At 37.7% G+C, this 16,720-nt stretch overlaps 1 protein-coding gene and 1 non-coding gene across 3 annotated transcripts; both read right to left on the bottom strand.

Moving 5' to 3' along the window:
- Positions 1-683: 683 nt before the first annotated feature.
- Positions 684-10,303, bottom strand: LOC107218403 (apoptotic protease-activating factor 1). Of its 2 annotated transcripts, none has more exons than XM_015656261.2 (14): positions 10,047-10,303; positions 7,846-8,055; positions 7,418-7,607; positions 6,716-6,853; positions 6,242-6,538; positions 5,853-6,091; positions 5,581-5,710; positions 4,415-5,488; positions 4,143-4,192; positions 3,538-4,000; positions 3,385-3,467; positions 2,893-3,220; positions 2,372-2,758; positions 684-2,188 (listed from the first exon to the last, which is right to left on the bottom strand). In XM_015656261.2, exons 2-14 carry the CDS (start codon positions 8,028-8,030, stop codon positions 1,532-1,534), a joined length of 4,221 nt encoding a protein of 1,406 aa, XP_015511747.2. In that variant the 5' UTR covers positions 8,031-8,055; positions 10,047-10,303; the 3' UTR covers positions 684-1,531. The 2 variants fall into 2 exon arrangements, with proteins under 2 accessions (XP_015511747.2, XP_046597340.1); XM_046741384.1 differs by having other exon boundaries at positions 6,716-6,844.
- A 3,777-nt stretch (positions 10,304-14,080) lies between these two features.
- On the bottom strand, positions 14,081-14,152 carry Trnag-ucc. Its single transcript has one exon. It is a non-coding gene; the product is annotated as a tRNA-Gly (tRNA).
- Positions 14,153-16,720: the final 2,568 nt, after the last annotated feature.

The following is a 16,720-nucleotide window of genomic DNA, read 5'->3' as shown; positions in this document are numbered from 1 at the left end:
GGACAAATCAGACTTTGGTAAACAGAATAAGGTGTAAAATTTATGATGATAAAAATAAATCATGGCCTCAGGTGGCGGAAGAATGTGTAAAGGATTACAACAACACAATTCACAGTTCGACCGGATTCACTCCTAATTATTTGCTGACAGGATTAAACGATTCATTTTTACCCAAAGAAGTGAACGACAATAATTTAACAAACTTAGTCAACAATAGAGAAATAGCTTTTATGAAATCAAAAGAAATTCACAACAAAAATAAAGAATACTATGATAAGAATGTAAAGAAAATAAATTACAATGTAGGAGACTTAGCTTATGTACAAAATGTAAATAAATTAAATAAAAATAAAATAGATCCAATTAGAGTAGGTCCGTTTAAAATTAAAGGGAAAATTTCTGATGTAATGTTCTTGTTAGACAGTGGATTGAGAAAAAGGGAATCAAATATTTTTCATGCTAGTAAGTTGGTTCCTTACACCGACGGAACATACCCTCGGTCTTAAAAAGGGGGGATGTAAGCTTGTGCGTAATCAAGCTTGGCTGCGTCGCTTATTGACACGCGTGTGAGAGTCAGTATGTAACAAGACTCCGAGCTGTTAGCATCAAGGTTATTATATTGATGTACACAAGGGTTTGCTATCGGCAATTGTATAGATTCAGGTTAGCTATAAGATTATTAGTAAATGGTAATATCTCTGTATTTCACTAATTTGTACATATTTTTAATATTACAGTTGTTAACTGCATCTTGCATGTGTGGATTATCACCCTAATCTTCATTCCTTCCCAACAATATAATTATTGGCTTACATATATATTATACATATTTATATGTGTATGCGCATGTGTATATATATATATATGTATATATCACAATGTTTTTCTTTTCGTTTCATTTACTTTTAATAATCTTACCCTAGACAAGAGCAGTAAAAAAATTATTCAAAATCAAGTGTAAAATACAAGTAAAAAGTATACATTATCCAAAAAGGATTGATTAGGATGTGTACAAATAGAGTTTCCAAAGGAAAACTTTATATCAAAAGTACTAAGAATAAAATAAATGCACCATACAATGAGGTAATACAGTATTATATACATAAATCAATGGCTAATGTAATTTGTTCATGAAAAAAAATTGGGAGAAAAAAATAAACTGAATCTGACTGTTCGAAATACGTATCGGCAGTGGTAAAAAGTAATTTGTGATTAAGATTGAAGAGATTATTGAAAATAGTAAGACTCTTTTCTTTCTTTCTCTGTTTTAGTTTTAATGAGAAAACTAGAAATGAATGATGCTGTGTATTTTTGAATAATTTTTTTTTTTTTTGTATAAAACTGCTAGAGATTAGAAAAAAGATTTGAATGATTAAAAAAAATTATAGTAATCACACCGTTACCTCAGAAGCGGTGATTTTATACCAAGTATTATAAATCTGAGGAAATGGGATGCGATATTGCGAACTAAATACAATAAAATTGGTTTCAACCAATGCCCACCGTTGTTAACGGCAGTTGTCATCGATTGTTATGAAATGGTGTGATGTTTATTCATTCCGTTTTTTTCAATAACAGCTAGGTTATAAATTGAGCCTTCGCCATCAATGGTAATGAACCTTTTAAAGTTTTTTGAAATGCATACATTAGTCGCTAAATTACCGTCAAGTTTAATAACGCTCAACAAACCGGGTGTATCGAAATCTTTTGGCCGTTTATCAGACCAACAGAAGGAAGGAGAGTTGTGACCATTGCCGTTAATCTCATTTGTGTCCTGTTCCGACGAATAAGCTGAAACCGCACTGCCAGTTGAATTTGATACCTCTTCAGTAGCATCATCATGGTTGTTGTTCAAGGATTTATTTTCAGATTCTTGTATAACGCTACTGAATTGAAAACTTTGGCTATTCTTCAAAGGCTCGCGAGGTAAATTGAGATCAGTGGTTACATTCAAATTAGAAGAAACCGTCAGGTCTGTGTAGCTTTGACTAATTTGTCGATTAGAACCTGCTATATTATTCTGCGACGAGCTTTCACCAATTCGAGATATGTTCCACCAGGCCATCTCGTTGCTCAAAGAGAGAAGAATCTGTTCGTTGAGGCTCGAAGGTCCCCAATATAGCTGTTTTACAGCTCGACGATGGAGATCTAATAGTTGTATCTCCTTACTAGATTTTCCATCAATTATCTGATTGGGGATATTGAGAATAAAGTATAATTATATATCAGTCTTGTTCCTCTCGCTTTTGAAGATGTTTCAACTTTCGCAGTTTCAACATCTTGTTCAACGCGTATGTAAATTAACAAATTTGTGGTAAAATTAAGGTGAAAAAAAAAAAAACAAAAACAATCATATAGTAAAATTGCTTACCATAATTTTACCCCTTTTCATTCCGACAGCGAGTAAAGTTCCGTTGGGTGAAAAATTACAGGCTGTTATTTCATCAGGCAAATTTTGGACGGTATTTTCTTGAAACGCTATAGTGTTACCAACTTTCTTAGGCACCAGTTTGCAAATAGTGAGACATCCCGAGGCGTTGGCTAGTGCTAAATAATTCTCCTCGTCGCTGAGAGAGCAGCAGCTCACTTTACCCATCTTTGTCGGCACGTACTTAACTCGAAGCCGCCATTTCCGGTCCCATAGTTTTGCAACTTCGTTGGCTACGGTTAACACGTGTTTCACGTTTTTTAAATATTTGGAAAATATCACAGATCCGCTATTTTCAATTAATTGGTTATCCTCAGGACCCTCCCAGATCTGAAACTCGGAGAACGGTAAGTTGAAAAACAAAACAGAAAGAAAAACTTAATCAACCGTCTAAACTGAACAGTAAACAACTGAAATAGAAAAAAATAGAAAATATAGAATAGATAAAATGGAAAATCTCGCACCTGCAAATCCGCGGGTCCATTATTGCACACGATTACATTTTTCTCCTCGATTCCGAGTATAGTCATAAATCTCACGGAATACGACAATTGCAATATTTGATCATAATGTTTGTGTTTTAAGTCAAACAAGAATATTTGACCCCCTTCAGTCGCATAAGCGACTCGATTTTTGTCTTCAAAAAACATTATATTAGTTATCTTCGCGTTAACCGATGGTGCCTCGGCGATAACATTGTCATTTTGAATAATCTGCACTGTTCTATTGGATGTCGCTACAGCAATAATATTTTTCTCAACTGATTCGACAATTGCGTCAAACAGGGGCAGTCTGAAAGCAGGAAAGCAATATGTCGATGAAATTAATTTGTAGACCGATGAACAAAATTTATAAAAATAAAGTGAAAAATTGAAAGAAAAATAAAAAATTGCCATCAATCTTTCTTCATTTACGTTTCAGTTTAACATATTTCTTGTACTACGGGGATGCTTTACCTTTGAGAAACAGGATTCTCCGTAGGGTCAAATCTCCACCTGTGGACCATTGGCACAAGTGTATCACGACTGCCGGCACAGATCTGTTGAAATAAATGGAGAAATAATAAAGGAACTAAATTCTATCGAGTACTGAGCAACAAAATCACTTACCATGTGACAGCGTTCATTCTCTAGCCACTGAGTATCAAGGCTAGTAACAGATTTCTTGTACGTTTTTATTGTTTTATACCCGTTTTGAAGACTGTGAATAGTAACAGAGCAGCCAGTGTCCGCAGTGATGACGTACCGGCCATCTTGAGTCAAAGCTGCGCAAGTATATGTCACCGTTTCATCGGCAAGTTTGGCAAATTCGTGATATGTAGGATAGCCTGTGATTTCGTCAAGTTTCCAGGTGACGGAGAATAATTTTTTATCCAACAAACCAATCATAATATTGGCAACCCCCGGAACAGAGAGGAGTGATATCACTTTTACCATCTCAGAGGAGAGGGTACATTGCGTCACGTAATTGCCGTGCGTAGCGTCATACATAGTCAGAGCTCCTGTTTCTAGGTTTACGGTATGAAGTTTCGTACTGGATATCGTGAACAGAATGCAGTTTAACGTTGAATTGCTGAAAGCGAAGTTGCAATTATTCGATCGTGCGGCTAGGATGATGCTCATTTTATAAAAATGATACAGAACGTTATGCTCAAAACGTCTGTAACGAATTTAGGATCAATCGTCAAACATTGATATTTTTCATCAAAACTTACCCTGCCATTGAAATTTGATCAATTAAAACTTCGCCGGTCCACTTCCATACCTGAGGAAGGAAAAAAGTTGTTCAAGTATCTATTACGGTCGATATTGTACAACAAGGAATGAACTCTGTTATAAAATTTCAATCATTGACCTCAAATTTCAAACATTGTACGTTTTGACACAGGTTTTAATCATTTTGTTCATGTTTCTCTCTTAATTTAGTACCTAGTGCTTTTCTTGGACAAAATATCAGATTAAGAAATTAATAAAATGGCCAACATACCATGATGTTCCCATTCTTGGTACAGGCAGCAATTTTCTGGCTACTTGAGCAAATAGAAATATCCATAATTTTCTGATCCTTGACTGCGAAAGTAAATTTACTGTGATCCTGGTTGATATCGTTTTCGTACATTGTTTTCCAGTCCTTCTGCCTGGTTCGAGGATTGAGAGTTTTCATGTAAAACTCTCGTTGTTTGCTGAGATCGAATAACTTTGCTGTACCGTCTTCGCTAATAGAGACAAAGTACTCTCCGTTCCTCGGAGTGATAATCTTTCTGATGGGATAATCCCTATTGTTCCCATAAAAAACAACGTGGTGCCCGTCGTGGCAGTTCCACAACACAACTTCTCCCATGTCATTTCCTATGAGGATCACACTAGCTTCGTTAGTAAAAGCGACAGATCGCACCTGCATGTATAATTCATCGCTCAGAGAATTCAAATTCTGATTGTTGTTCTTCAAATGGCTTAAATAGAGGCTGCTCTGTCGCTCATTTGCCAGAGACTCAGCCATGTCTCTGACAAAGCCCGAATATGGGTGTTTCAGGGCCACTTGAACAAGGTCGAGGCAGTTCCGTCTTCGATATTCGGCGAGGGTTGAGGCCTGTTGTACGAGGAATTTCTCAAGATCTGTAACCTTATCCAAGAGCTCTGGAGATTCCTGGGTAATGTGTTTTCTGTACTTTTTTAAATCAATTAGAAGATCACCAGGACCGATATGGTAGATTTTTGCCTCGATGAATTTAAAATTAAGATAAACTTCCGGAAATTTTTTTAGTAACTCTCCCTCTTCCATATGGTGTCCAATATAAGAATAGATGTAATTGTCCTTTGGGAGATTTGACAATTTCCAGTTGCATGCCTCAAAATTTTTATTCACATAAGTCTTATGGAGATTCATTAAGGATTCTGCTGTCAATTTGTCTCGAAGGTGACGCAGCACCAAGTTGTGAACACCGTATATATATGTTTTTAGATGTACATGCCACTGTCTCACGGCCATTGATTTTTTGCAAAATTTAGACATTATCAAATCGACTTCTGGTGGATCCAGATCCCAAAATATTGACAATGTCTGCAAGGAGCATAATTGAGGATGGTAAGATTAGTTAGTTCATTTTTTTAGTTTATTAAAATTGGATATTCTTTTTTTTTTCATTAACAAACCTTTGTTGTGATGTTCACGTCTTCAGGGAATATAGCAAACATTTCATAGTAATGTATTTCGTCTTTGGAAAGCTTATTTATGCACATTTCGAATATCGCTTTCAACTTGTCGAGACTCTCTTGCAAAACGCTGCAATGAATAAGAAATACATGAATGGATAGTGGCTGTTAGTTGCTCAATTTAACGCGAAAAATATTGCAGGGATGTAACGATTTTTTTTCTTTTTTTTAATCAAGACAAAAATTAACACTTGGCTATTCATGATACGTACGCAGATTTCTTCTTCTTCAATGCATCGAGGTAGTAAGACCACGTGTCAGCCCTTTTATCACCTTCGATAAGACTCTCTTTGACATCTTCAAATTGGGCTGAAAACATCGCGATCATAAGAGGCATTCCCTTGCATTCCTCGTGTATCTGGCGAGCCTGTTTGGGCAGCTCCGAGGCATCGACACCGATAGCTTTGGCAAACAAGGCAAGCGATTCTTTCGGGGTGAAGCCCTCGTTCATCTGAAACAAGTTGAGAAAAAGAATTATCAAAACAAAGCTAGACATGACGGCACAAAAAGTAAATAGATAAATAAGAGAAAACTGAAATTACGTTCCAGGCAATAGTAAATTTTTGCATTGTACAAACATTATCAAGGCAGGAAAACTCACCTCAATGATATCGCATTTTTTTCCTCTCAGTATGTCTGTGTCAGTTGTCAAGACAAGAGTCTTGCATCCAAAATCAAATGCTTCGATAATTTCGCGCCGATTAACATCGTCCAGTATTAACAGGGCATGATTATGTTTGGAAAAATGGTGCCTCAGAAAATATTTGAGAGAGTCTTCACTAGTCGGTTCTGTCAACAGATCCAGATTTCTCACTCGGTGAAAAAGCATGTTCAACTGAGTGAGTATGTTCTCTGCGACTGATTGTTCCGATCCAAATTTAATCCAGTACATTTCCTTCTGTCATGGGCAATGAATAAAAGTTGGTTTTTGATTACAGAAAATTTGTTAGCCTTTTTCATATTAAAAACTTAATTGCATTAGGATTGTTTTTTTGTAAATGTCAATTAAAAATTGGTACAAATTTCGTTTATATAATCAAGCGACTGACTAATTAGTTCTCGACAATCGCATTACCTGGAATAAATCAGTAGCAAGATCATCGTCCTGTAAAGTTTCACTGACCAAAGTTGATTTACCATATCCTGGCAGCGCATGGAGAGCCAGGTAATTACTTGGTTTCAACTCTTTCAGTCCTTTGCGCAACTGTTCCATCTGAAAATACATGTCCAATTATTGATGTTGTAGTCCATTGAATTTTTTTTATTGCATATATCAACTTGCAGATTAGAAAATAGAAGTCTAAGAAGGTTACCTAAGTTGATTAGCTTGTAGTTTTTGACCATTTAAATAACAGTAAAATATATTCTGATGATATTGTTTTTTTGTGGTAAATTTATCGGGGTTTGAAACCTGAGAACTCGAAAATGTCAAAAATATTATGCAATAAATGCCAGTTATTGTAATAGAAAGACTAAATTAGATTGAGACTGGGTACCGGCATTCTTGAATTCATAGTTCAGAAAATAATGAATTACAATTTTGCATGTACCTAATTTATTTACCATAAGAACTTACCGATTTTATCAACGCCGCATTTGAAAGCACAGGATTAAAGAAAATTCATACAATATAAAACATTACACAGCAATAATATAAAGATCTACAGTAAGTTAAACTAAATTTCAAAGTATTCGAAAAGATAAATGTTGATGAGTTGAGAGATTATAGTCTTTAAAAAAGTATAATGAGATTACTAAAGTGAAAAAATTAATAAACCTTTCTTGTCCTTGACACATTTAGCGATGGAATTGCAGGAAGATGCGGGTGTGGGACGTTTTGTCCTACGGGAGCATCTAATGAATCTACACTGTCAAAATTCTCTTCGAGCTCATCCATTTCTTTGCTGATCCAATCATAATTTAGTCGCATAGCTTCTTTAAATATGGAATAAGCCTTCGGACCGCGTCTAAAGATTATGCAAACAAAAAAGGTGCAATTGTGAGAAACAATTCAATGCATGCAGAAAAGTGTAATATTTTGAGTTTGAACAATGTTAATAAAAAAAGTTGGTGATAATGTTCTCTCTGATTAATCTAAAGCTTGAAGAAATATGAGTAAGGTTTGTAAGAGGAAACATGTTTTAAAGAAATACTAATATAGACTTTAAATAGACAAAAAAAAAAAAACTCCAAGGAGCAATTTACCCCGGTAGGTGAGATAGCAGCTTCCGGATTTGCAACTCTCGATTTCCTGCATTAAGAATCTCTTCATTGGATGCCAAGGTGATGATGTTCTTTGCAACCAGCGTGTCAAGGACATTCTGATAGTCGAGATCACGGACGATCGCTGGTTGCACTTGGAGTAGGATATTCCGATGTTTCTCTTCCATTCTCAGGACAGACTCCTAAGGGAGCCTTGAAACAAATTCATAGATATATCACACATAGATATAAACACATCACCGTACAGGGTGTAAAAAAAATGGATGTCCCAGAAGTGCGCTGTCATATTTTGAGTAAAGAACTTAAAATTCATATACTCGTAATATACAGTTCAGTTTCAATGTTTCGTATCGCTTGAAATTGTGAGCAGAAGGGGAAAAAAATTGGAATATCCGACGTATGATGTGTACAAAATTTGAGTATCCTTCATCACCATTCGATTGTTTAAAATTCTTCTTATATACTATACAGTCGCATGCAAGAGTGTCCGGCCAAAGATAATCTTATGATTAAGTAACGCTTAAAGGATGCAAAATGGAAATACAAATACATCATCGTAAAGTTCTTTTATTTTGCAATTAAAATATGTAATTCAAAAATTGTTAATAACGGTTAACGATTATTTGTAACAAAAATAACACTCTTTGCTTCTTCATAAAGGTCCGGCCAAGCATAAATTACGCACTCTATGCAAAGAAAAAATGTAGTAACTTGAGAAAAAATAATTGAAAACGGTAATAAATGTAAGATTTTCATCAATACTTGGTAGGCATACACTTCAAAGCTATCATGGCAGAACATCGGTGCGGCCTTGGTTCAATAGGTATGATGATCTCTATAAAGGGTTTAAAAAAGTCGCGCATCAGTAAAAAGAATAAGAAGGCCAGATTGGAATACGCAGAAAAATATCAGAGCTGAACTGTTGAAGATTAGAAGAAAGTGCTGTTTTCAGACGAAACTAAAATTAAATTGTTTGGTAGAAGGTAAATTCGATGACCAAAAGGTACTAGAAAATCTTACATTTATTACCGTTTTCAATTATTTTCTCTCAAGTTACTATATTTTTTCTTTGGATATAGTGCATAATTTATGCTTGGCCGGACACTTATGAAGAAGCTAAGAGTGTTATTTTTGTTACAAATAATTGTTAACCGTTATTAACAATGTTTGAATTACATATTTTAATTGCATAATAAAAGAACTTTACGACGATATATTTGTGTTTCCATTTTGCATCTTTTAAGCGTTACTTAATCATAAGATTATCTTTGGGCGGACACTTTTGCATGCGACTGTAGCTGTGAAATGAAAAGTGCAAATGTCATACAATTGGTCTGGTGAGTAAGGTAATTTTTGTTGATTACGAAGCTGCGGTCGGATTAGGCTATACGACATTGCACAAGGAAAAGTCTCGAAACGACAAAACGTCAGATCTGATAAGCCCTGTCTTGTTTTTTCTATCAGACTGCCGGACAAAAGGAAAATCTTTTCTTCTACTCTGTAGTAGTTCTATTGCCCCATCAAAGCGTGAATTTTGTCAATAACGCTTATGTCAGGGGCAGCTTAGCATTACCGGCATTACCTAACGGAATAAAAATCACATGCCGCACCATCAGGCGGACTCCAACAAAGTGGAGTCCTGCACGTGAGCTTCGTTCGTTTGCACTGGTTAGTGCTGCCAACACAACAAAATACGATGAACAAATGGTGACCCTGATTATCGGTGATAACTGATTTTTCGCTTTTATCGACATGTAGTGACTAATTTAAAATCTAGGTGCTCAACTAATGGCAGTGTACCTGTAAATACTGCGAACTTCAAAACTTAGTAAAATACAACGAATATATATGTATAATCCCGTTTCAAAATGGCGCGGCAAATTCTTATCTTCAAGTGTCTTCAGCTACAGGTGACTATCCGGTGTCGCGAACGCATCGGTTTCAGATCCGGAAATTCAAAGTAACCCACGCGCGGAGTAGAGAAACTCGGGATGAAGGCCAACGCACTGACCTTTCTCTACCCGTGTGATCAGGTGTCAATGAACGGACTTCGTGCCGGTGGCACGGAGATGAAAAACTCGGTTTCTGACTTTGCATAAGCGTGGTTAAATTCATACGTGGCTCCGACGTAAGAGGGAACAAACGTAACTGTACTTTTCTGGCGAATTCTTCCAAGAACTTACCTCTCTGAGCGTTGGCGTCGAACAGGAGGTCGCGTCAGATAATGCTCAGCTAAAGTAATAAAATATGCCGCCTGCTGATGAAGTTCGTGGTAAATTCATTATTATTTTTTATACTTTTAAACGCACGCGCAGCGATTCTTTCACCCTCTCTGCACTTCGCGCATTTCAAAACACAACGAGTTTCACTCAACTTTGTTTACACAGTCGATACCCTCACTTACGTGCAACGCTTGTGACGGTCCGTCCGCAACTGAATATGCATGCATCGCCGGGGGAAGCTTTGGCACGGGGTATGAAGGTAGGAGAGAAAAGACAAAGGCATCTAGCCGAGTCTGCGATGCACCGGCAGATGGCGACACGCGCTTCACTTCGCTACGTTTCGTTGCCTTGGCGTTCTTTTTATCCCGTCAACGTTCCAATCTCGTCGTTTGTTTCCTAGAACAGAGGATTTTTAGATTTTTTCGATTCGATTATTACCTATGCGTCATAAATTAGCGCTGCGTACGTGACCGGGTATCGTGGGTATTGGATGAAATTTGGCAACTTCTGCATCCCGTATACTCCGAACAAATTATGGAGTGATCGGAATCAGCAAAGACTCACGGTAAACACATGCACATACATTCTACATCGAAGTAATCCTTTTGTCTTGTATTTTCCTCGAGAGCCACATCTAACACGTACGACGAGTCACGCGATTCTTTGTTAATAACTTCTAATCGATTTAAAAGAGATGCGTTCACACGTGGATGACAATTGTCAAAAGTATTTCGGCCCAATTTAATTTATTGTTAAAAATATTATTTCGCGAAATGTTGAGATATTATTCCAGTTATGTTTATTCCTGTCAGTATTTATTCCTGTCAGATTATTATAAAACTGGACAAACAACGTTTGTACGCTGGTCAGTTTATTTTGACTAAACGTGCTTAAAATAGAGTCTGCAGGGACATCTGGCAACCTTGCATATACATTTAAGTTTACCAGCTGCAAGTAGAAATGTAAGTACTGTGCATCTTATCTTATTCCACGTCATTGCACGCGTCATTTGACGTCTTTTAAGAAGCCCTGAAAGCGTGGTGTCCACAAGGAGCGTCCCCGGTAGTTATTGAAAGTATATACATTCTTAATAGTCACAATATTCGAGTCTCAGGCGTAGAATCGGCAAGCAGCTACGATCTAAAGTATTCAATGCCGCATCAATACACATTCCGAAACACAAATAACGAGAAGTATTTCGACGGAAGACGAGGTGAACGGTCCTCTTTCGCTTCCGCAATATTGGCAAACGTGTTATCTTCCACAAATCGAACATATACAGGATTAGTCACGTTGTTATCTATGCCGATAATAACTTATTGTTAGCCCTCTAAAATATCTGAGAAAATCTGCAACGTCAACGTTTGTTCAGGCTTCCCGAAGCTCATTTCAATTTATATTTACAAAGATTATAAGCGATAAATGATCGTTACATCGACTTTTGTAAATTACATTTCATTCAGCAAAGCATTACAAGCTCTGTCGTGTAGGTCCAAGTTGTAATTATTGACTCAATGTATCACTATATGAGTCACCGAATGAAGTCTTTTGAATATAGGCCGATTATAGATAACCTAACAATAAGACGAGTTTCAAAATGCCTGACCTTCAGTGCTATCGTTGATTATATCTGGATTTTTAAAGTTTCACTTTTCAATATTAAGCCTATCTACAACCTATCAGTCGTATTGAAGGTCATAGGACTTGTAATACCTGCAACGAGGCTAGAGCAAAACAAGTCGCGAATCACATATCGGTGAGTGTGTATGTAGGGTACCCGTTTTGATCGCCCCGGGCCAATACGCCGAAGCTAAGCAGGACACTAACGTTTCATACAATATATTCAAAGTTCAGAGGAGGGAAAAACACGAATGCACCAGATATTTCTTAAGTGGAGCCACCAAAATCGGGTCAAGGCCTATTAGGGTTTTTTTTTTGCTAACGGAAGGTATATTTTTTTCATCGGCATATGAAAGGGCATCAAATTTCGCATGAAATTATAAATTAGGTAGAAGTTCTTGAAAAAATCTGGTATGCTCGTCGCCGCTTTTTCTTCCGATAATTACATTTTCGATATTATTTTTTCCTGCTAAATAAATTTATTCGAATTTCAAACATATAAAGCAATGTAGTTGGTACCAAAAATGCGTAGAAACTTCTGCTCGTCTCAATTGGTAAATCCCGATTAAGATTCTAGGGTAAAGCAGGATGCAAATCAAAGGCAAATAAAATCAAAGGCTCATCCGTTTGTCAGTGTTGTGCGAGTCTCTGCATTATTTAGTCAGAGTGGAATCGAGAATTGAGTTTTTCCGCAACAGCACGTTTTGTACGAAGTTTGACCATCTAATACAGCGCCGTTCATAAATCGTCCACTTCCGGTATCAGATCTAAACCGAGTTGTGATTCAGCCATCTACACAAGTTACACCAATGACCAAAAAAACAATTGCAAGATGCGGTTGCGAGCAGCTCGTAAGATGGCGGACCGTAGTCGACCTTTCGTCTGAAACGATCGTACATTGTGGAGAATTAAGTTGTAAAATCAATCGGAACGGTGACGCTGCGTCGATCATGAATACAAGTATGTAAATTTCCACTAAATTTATGGTCTTCGAAACGAAAAGGGCGACAGGTAAACAAACAACAGAATCGAAACTTCGGCTGACTCGCCAGTCCCGTGAAGTCGCTCTTTCGAATCGCTTCGATCGGCTTCTGTTTACGACTCGTTCATCGCCAGTGCTTTGTTTATTCGGTTTGCGGCGAACTTTACGCCGCACATTCGCGTTCGCAATAAGATTGGTGATTAACGTTTTACGTGTTGGTTTGAAAAGTGTTTCTTCTCGGTATGTTTTATCGCGTAGTGTGAATTTGTGGTGGAAAGTGAATTCTGCAGCATCGAAGTGGCTTCCTTCGCATCGGATCGGATCGGATGATCAACGGTTGAAGGTACGTATCACGCTTCGAAATATCTTATTCACATACGCCACGTATTCCGCACTTTTCATCCTGCCGAAATACTCGTTACCACCGACGTGGATAACACCACGATAAAACCTTCGCATAAGTTTACAGGCATAATTGAGTGTGGACTTGAGTGTACAAGTAAAAGGAAATCAATTATAACATTTTCCTCGACTCAATGAAAACTTGTCTAGTTGTCTACCGAGGCTTGCGAATCGGAAAGGACGTTCTTTTTTTCCTCTAGCAGATTCTCGGACGATACCAGGAAGATTTACTACGATATTATATAAGACGATGTGTTATATGGATATGCATTGGTGTATCTCACGGATATGACGCATCTCGGAACGTTCCGCAGAGACATTGGAAGTTCACTAGTTTTTCCTTGTATTTACCGCGAACGGCGAGAGTAGACTCGGATCTATTTACTGCGAAGAATTTAACTACGGTAGAACCTAGATTATCCGAAGCAATTTGAACCGAGACTGGTTCGGATAATCAAAACGTCTGAAAGACGTCGTATGATTTTTTTTTATATCTTTTTTACAAAATCGTCAATTTTCGATTATACGCGCAGTTCTTGCAATATTGCAGTGAGCAACAATGTATCTTTCGCGCCAACCTTCAGATCATTGAGCGTTCGGATGAACTAAGGTTCTATCGGATAGGAGAAAAAAAAGAGTAGTCGAAAATCGTGCAACGTTTCTCTCACATCGGAATCGGTTGACACTTGATATAAAAACACGGCAAATTTTTAAAGAATATTCATTCTCTTTCTTTCTTTCGATTGACCGAGGGTTTCGTTTTGTGAAGTTGGCCCCCCGAGTGTTAAATTCGATTTTCATTACCAAAATCGACAGAACTATTTTCAAAACTTGGAAAGAACTCTAGAACTATTCGAACGGAAGCTAGAACTCCGAAAAAAAAAGTTCGATGTTCGATGAATGAGGGGTCGAGTCAACGGAGATTGATCGATGCGAACATGATTAAGAAGATAAGAGAGCAAAATGGAAATGTGTGATAAAAAAATAGACGTGCGATGGCCGGGAATCGAACCCGGATCAACTGCTTGGAAGGCAACTATGCTGACCATTACACCACCATCGCACACGGAAGTTGTTGCCAATCGAGAATTCCTGTTTACCAATTCAGCTAGCTGTATTATGTGTACAGGTGGCCGGCTAAGCCTTTGCTTACGAACGGTTTACGGCGGTGGTCGAGCCGACAATGAACGACCGAGACTCGGTATCGTGATCCGTAAAAATGAGAAAAAATACGTTTCGAAAGTAAACAGAGGAAAACAATACAGCGGCAATTCATTCCGCGGTAAGATGGTTTTTAATTACACCGAAACTAAGAGAACGAATAAACTCCCGGCGGGTATTTTACTGCGTGGATTAGGCAGGTTTTGCGCATATTAAAACGCATCGCATAGGCGGGGATCTGTTCGATTGTGAGCTTCGTGATTATTTAAACGATGATTTACGCAATATATCAGGCGTTCGAAGGTTCGGACGACATCGAGGTGAAATATATTCATGGTGCAGGTTCGTCCGCCGGGTGTATACGTATATATACGGATAGGCGGTGGTGCCATTTCCATTTCGCGGGTAAATCTGGCCGAATCTAATTTTCTGGCGCCCGTGTGCATTAGCGGATTAATGCACTCTATTCCCGGTGCAGCACCGAGTCATGAGGTATATTTGCATGACATTACCCTTCTAACCCCTTCCGGTCGCCCTCTAATTATCCCCGTAGCACGCGACGCCCTTCTCTGCCCCCCCCCCCCCCCCCCCTCCTCCTCGTGTCCTGCCTGTCTAAACTATACAGGCGATAATTATATTACAAGCTATCGGAGATTTACCTACGCGTTTCACGCGCCTCTCTTCTCTTCCCGGTCCCGGCACAGCAGTTTCGGACGCTCTATGTTGGGGCGTTGAGGCCCCGCTGACCTGGCCTCTCATATATATATATATTTGCACATATATATATATCTATATATTTCGTGCGGTCAGAAGCGGGGAAATTTCCTTGTCGAATCGTGCGAGAACGGGGGTAGGAATCGACTGGGAAAATTTTTAAACCGTAGCTAGAATAAAAGCGCACGTACTTATCTCAGTCGTTGCTAACGTAGATCGCCGATAACGCTTCTACGATTTCAGAATTTCTTTCACTTCCGGCACGGAGATAGAGACGTGTAAAGGCAGACACGTGATTCGGGAAAACCAGTTCCATCGGTCAGCTTTTCGTAAATATGACACGATTGGACGAGGAAATTTTCAGGTAGCAGGAGCCTTTTCACGACCCACGAGAAGTCTGTGTCTACTTGTAAGCGACCTCATTGGACGGAACTAACGAAACGCGCCAATGAAATCAGCGGTCTTAGTTGAACGTTGAACGTTCGGAAGCGTTGTAAGCGAGGTTGCAAGTACTTACGACCTCACGGAATGGAAATTTACAAGCCGGGTCAGCTGTGCCTTAATCCTTACGCCGCACACTTATTGTGTATAACAACGGTAGCTCAATTTTGAAAGGTGTAGCTGGCCATTTGAAATTTCCCACTTAAATAAGACGCAAGAAAATTTTTTTTTCATTAGAAATGCCGTAAGTATTGCACGTTTAGAGATAAAAAAAAGTTTCAAGGCATATTCTTGTAGTGCGTTAAATTCTCTAAATAAAGACCCCGTAGTCGATTTTCTAGACTCTAAAATTAGCATACTTACGGGCCGTGAAAGTCGAGGAAAAGCAGAAATATACAATTTTAGGGCTCTACGATCGAAAATATTCATACTAAATGAAAATACTTAAACCAAAATGAAATAAGGCGTGTGAAAGATGTTGTTTATAAACCAGATTCGTCAAAGTAGTAGAGTTTTAAATCATTTATTTATTTTTTATTGTACTTTTAAACAGTAATATTCTTTTTAATTGTTGATAAAACTTTGTTACAATTAGGATATTGCTGGCGATGTAATTGCACTACTTGCAAAATAAATTGTTTTTGTTCTTTATTTTTCGTTAAAGTTCGATTATAATTATGTATTAACGCTATACTGCATATTTCCGCTTTTCTTCGACTTTCACGGTCCGTAAGTATACGAATTTGGAGTCTAAAAAATAAACTCCTGGGTTTTTTTTTCACAGAATTCAATGTCCTGCAGAAATATGCTTGGAAATTTTTTTTTTAATTCAAACGGTTCAATAGTTACAGCGTTTTATATGAAAAAAAAAAAATTTTTGCTTGTTATTTCAATGGAAAATTTCTTTTAAGACCATAGATTCGATAGGTTAGTTTTTTGGCTTACCCTAATATATACGTTATTGATTAAAAATCGTATAATACGATGACTGTGTAGATGAGTTTTGAATTTCGTGACTGTGTTTGTTGTATGATTAAATTTTCGTTGGTCGAAGCAGTCAATGATGACAAGATGCAATTCATAGAATGATGCTTTTATTACGACGTTTCAGCAGGACCCCGCTTGCCATCATCAGGTTTATTTCTAGACGTTCCTTAACTTAACAGTTGTTACTTACGCGGTGTTACAGAAAGAAGTCCTCATTTTTAATCAGAAAATTTAATCAGATGACTGTATAATTTTCACAGAAAACGAACGTGTGATATACGCCATCCCAGTTTCGGTCAGTATATTACGAGAACGCGTATTTTTTGTA

The sequence above is a fragment of the Neodiprion lecontei genome, chromosome 5, assembly GCF_021901455.1.
Source record: "Neodiprion lecontei isolate iyNeoLeco1 chromosome 5, iyNeoLeco1.1, whole genome shotgun sequence".
Taxonomy (NCBI): Eukaryota; Metazoa; Arthropoda; class Insecta; order Hymenoptera; family Diprionidae; genus Neodiprion; species Neodiprion lecontei.
The sequence above is the reverse complement of the archived record's forward strand: the minus strand, read 5'-3'. Positions and strand labels throughout refer to the sequence as shown.

Coding starts and splice junctions, on each gene's coding strand:
- LOC107218403 (XM_015656261.2), bottom strand. CDS start 8,030: ATGGAAGAGAAACATCGGAATATCCTACTCCAAGTGCAACCAGCGATC. Junction 6,092..6,241: donor AAAAATGCGATATCATTGAG/GTGAGTTTTCCT, acceptor AACTTGTTTCAG/ATGAACGAGGGCTTCACCCC. Junction 5,711..5,852: donor TTGAAGAAGAAGAAATCTGC/GTACGTATCATG, acceptor TATTCATTGCAG/CGTTTTGCAAGAGAGTCTCG.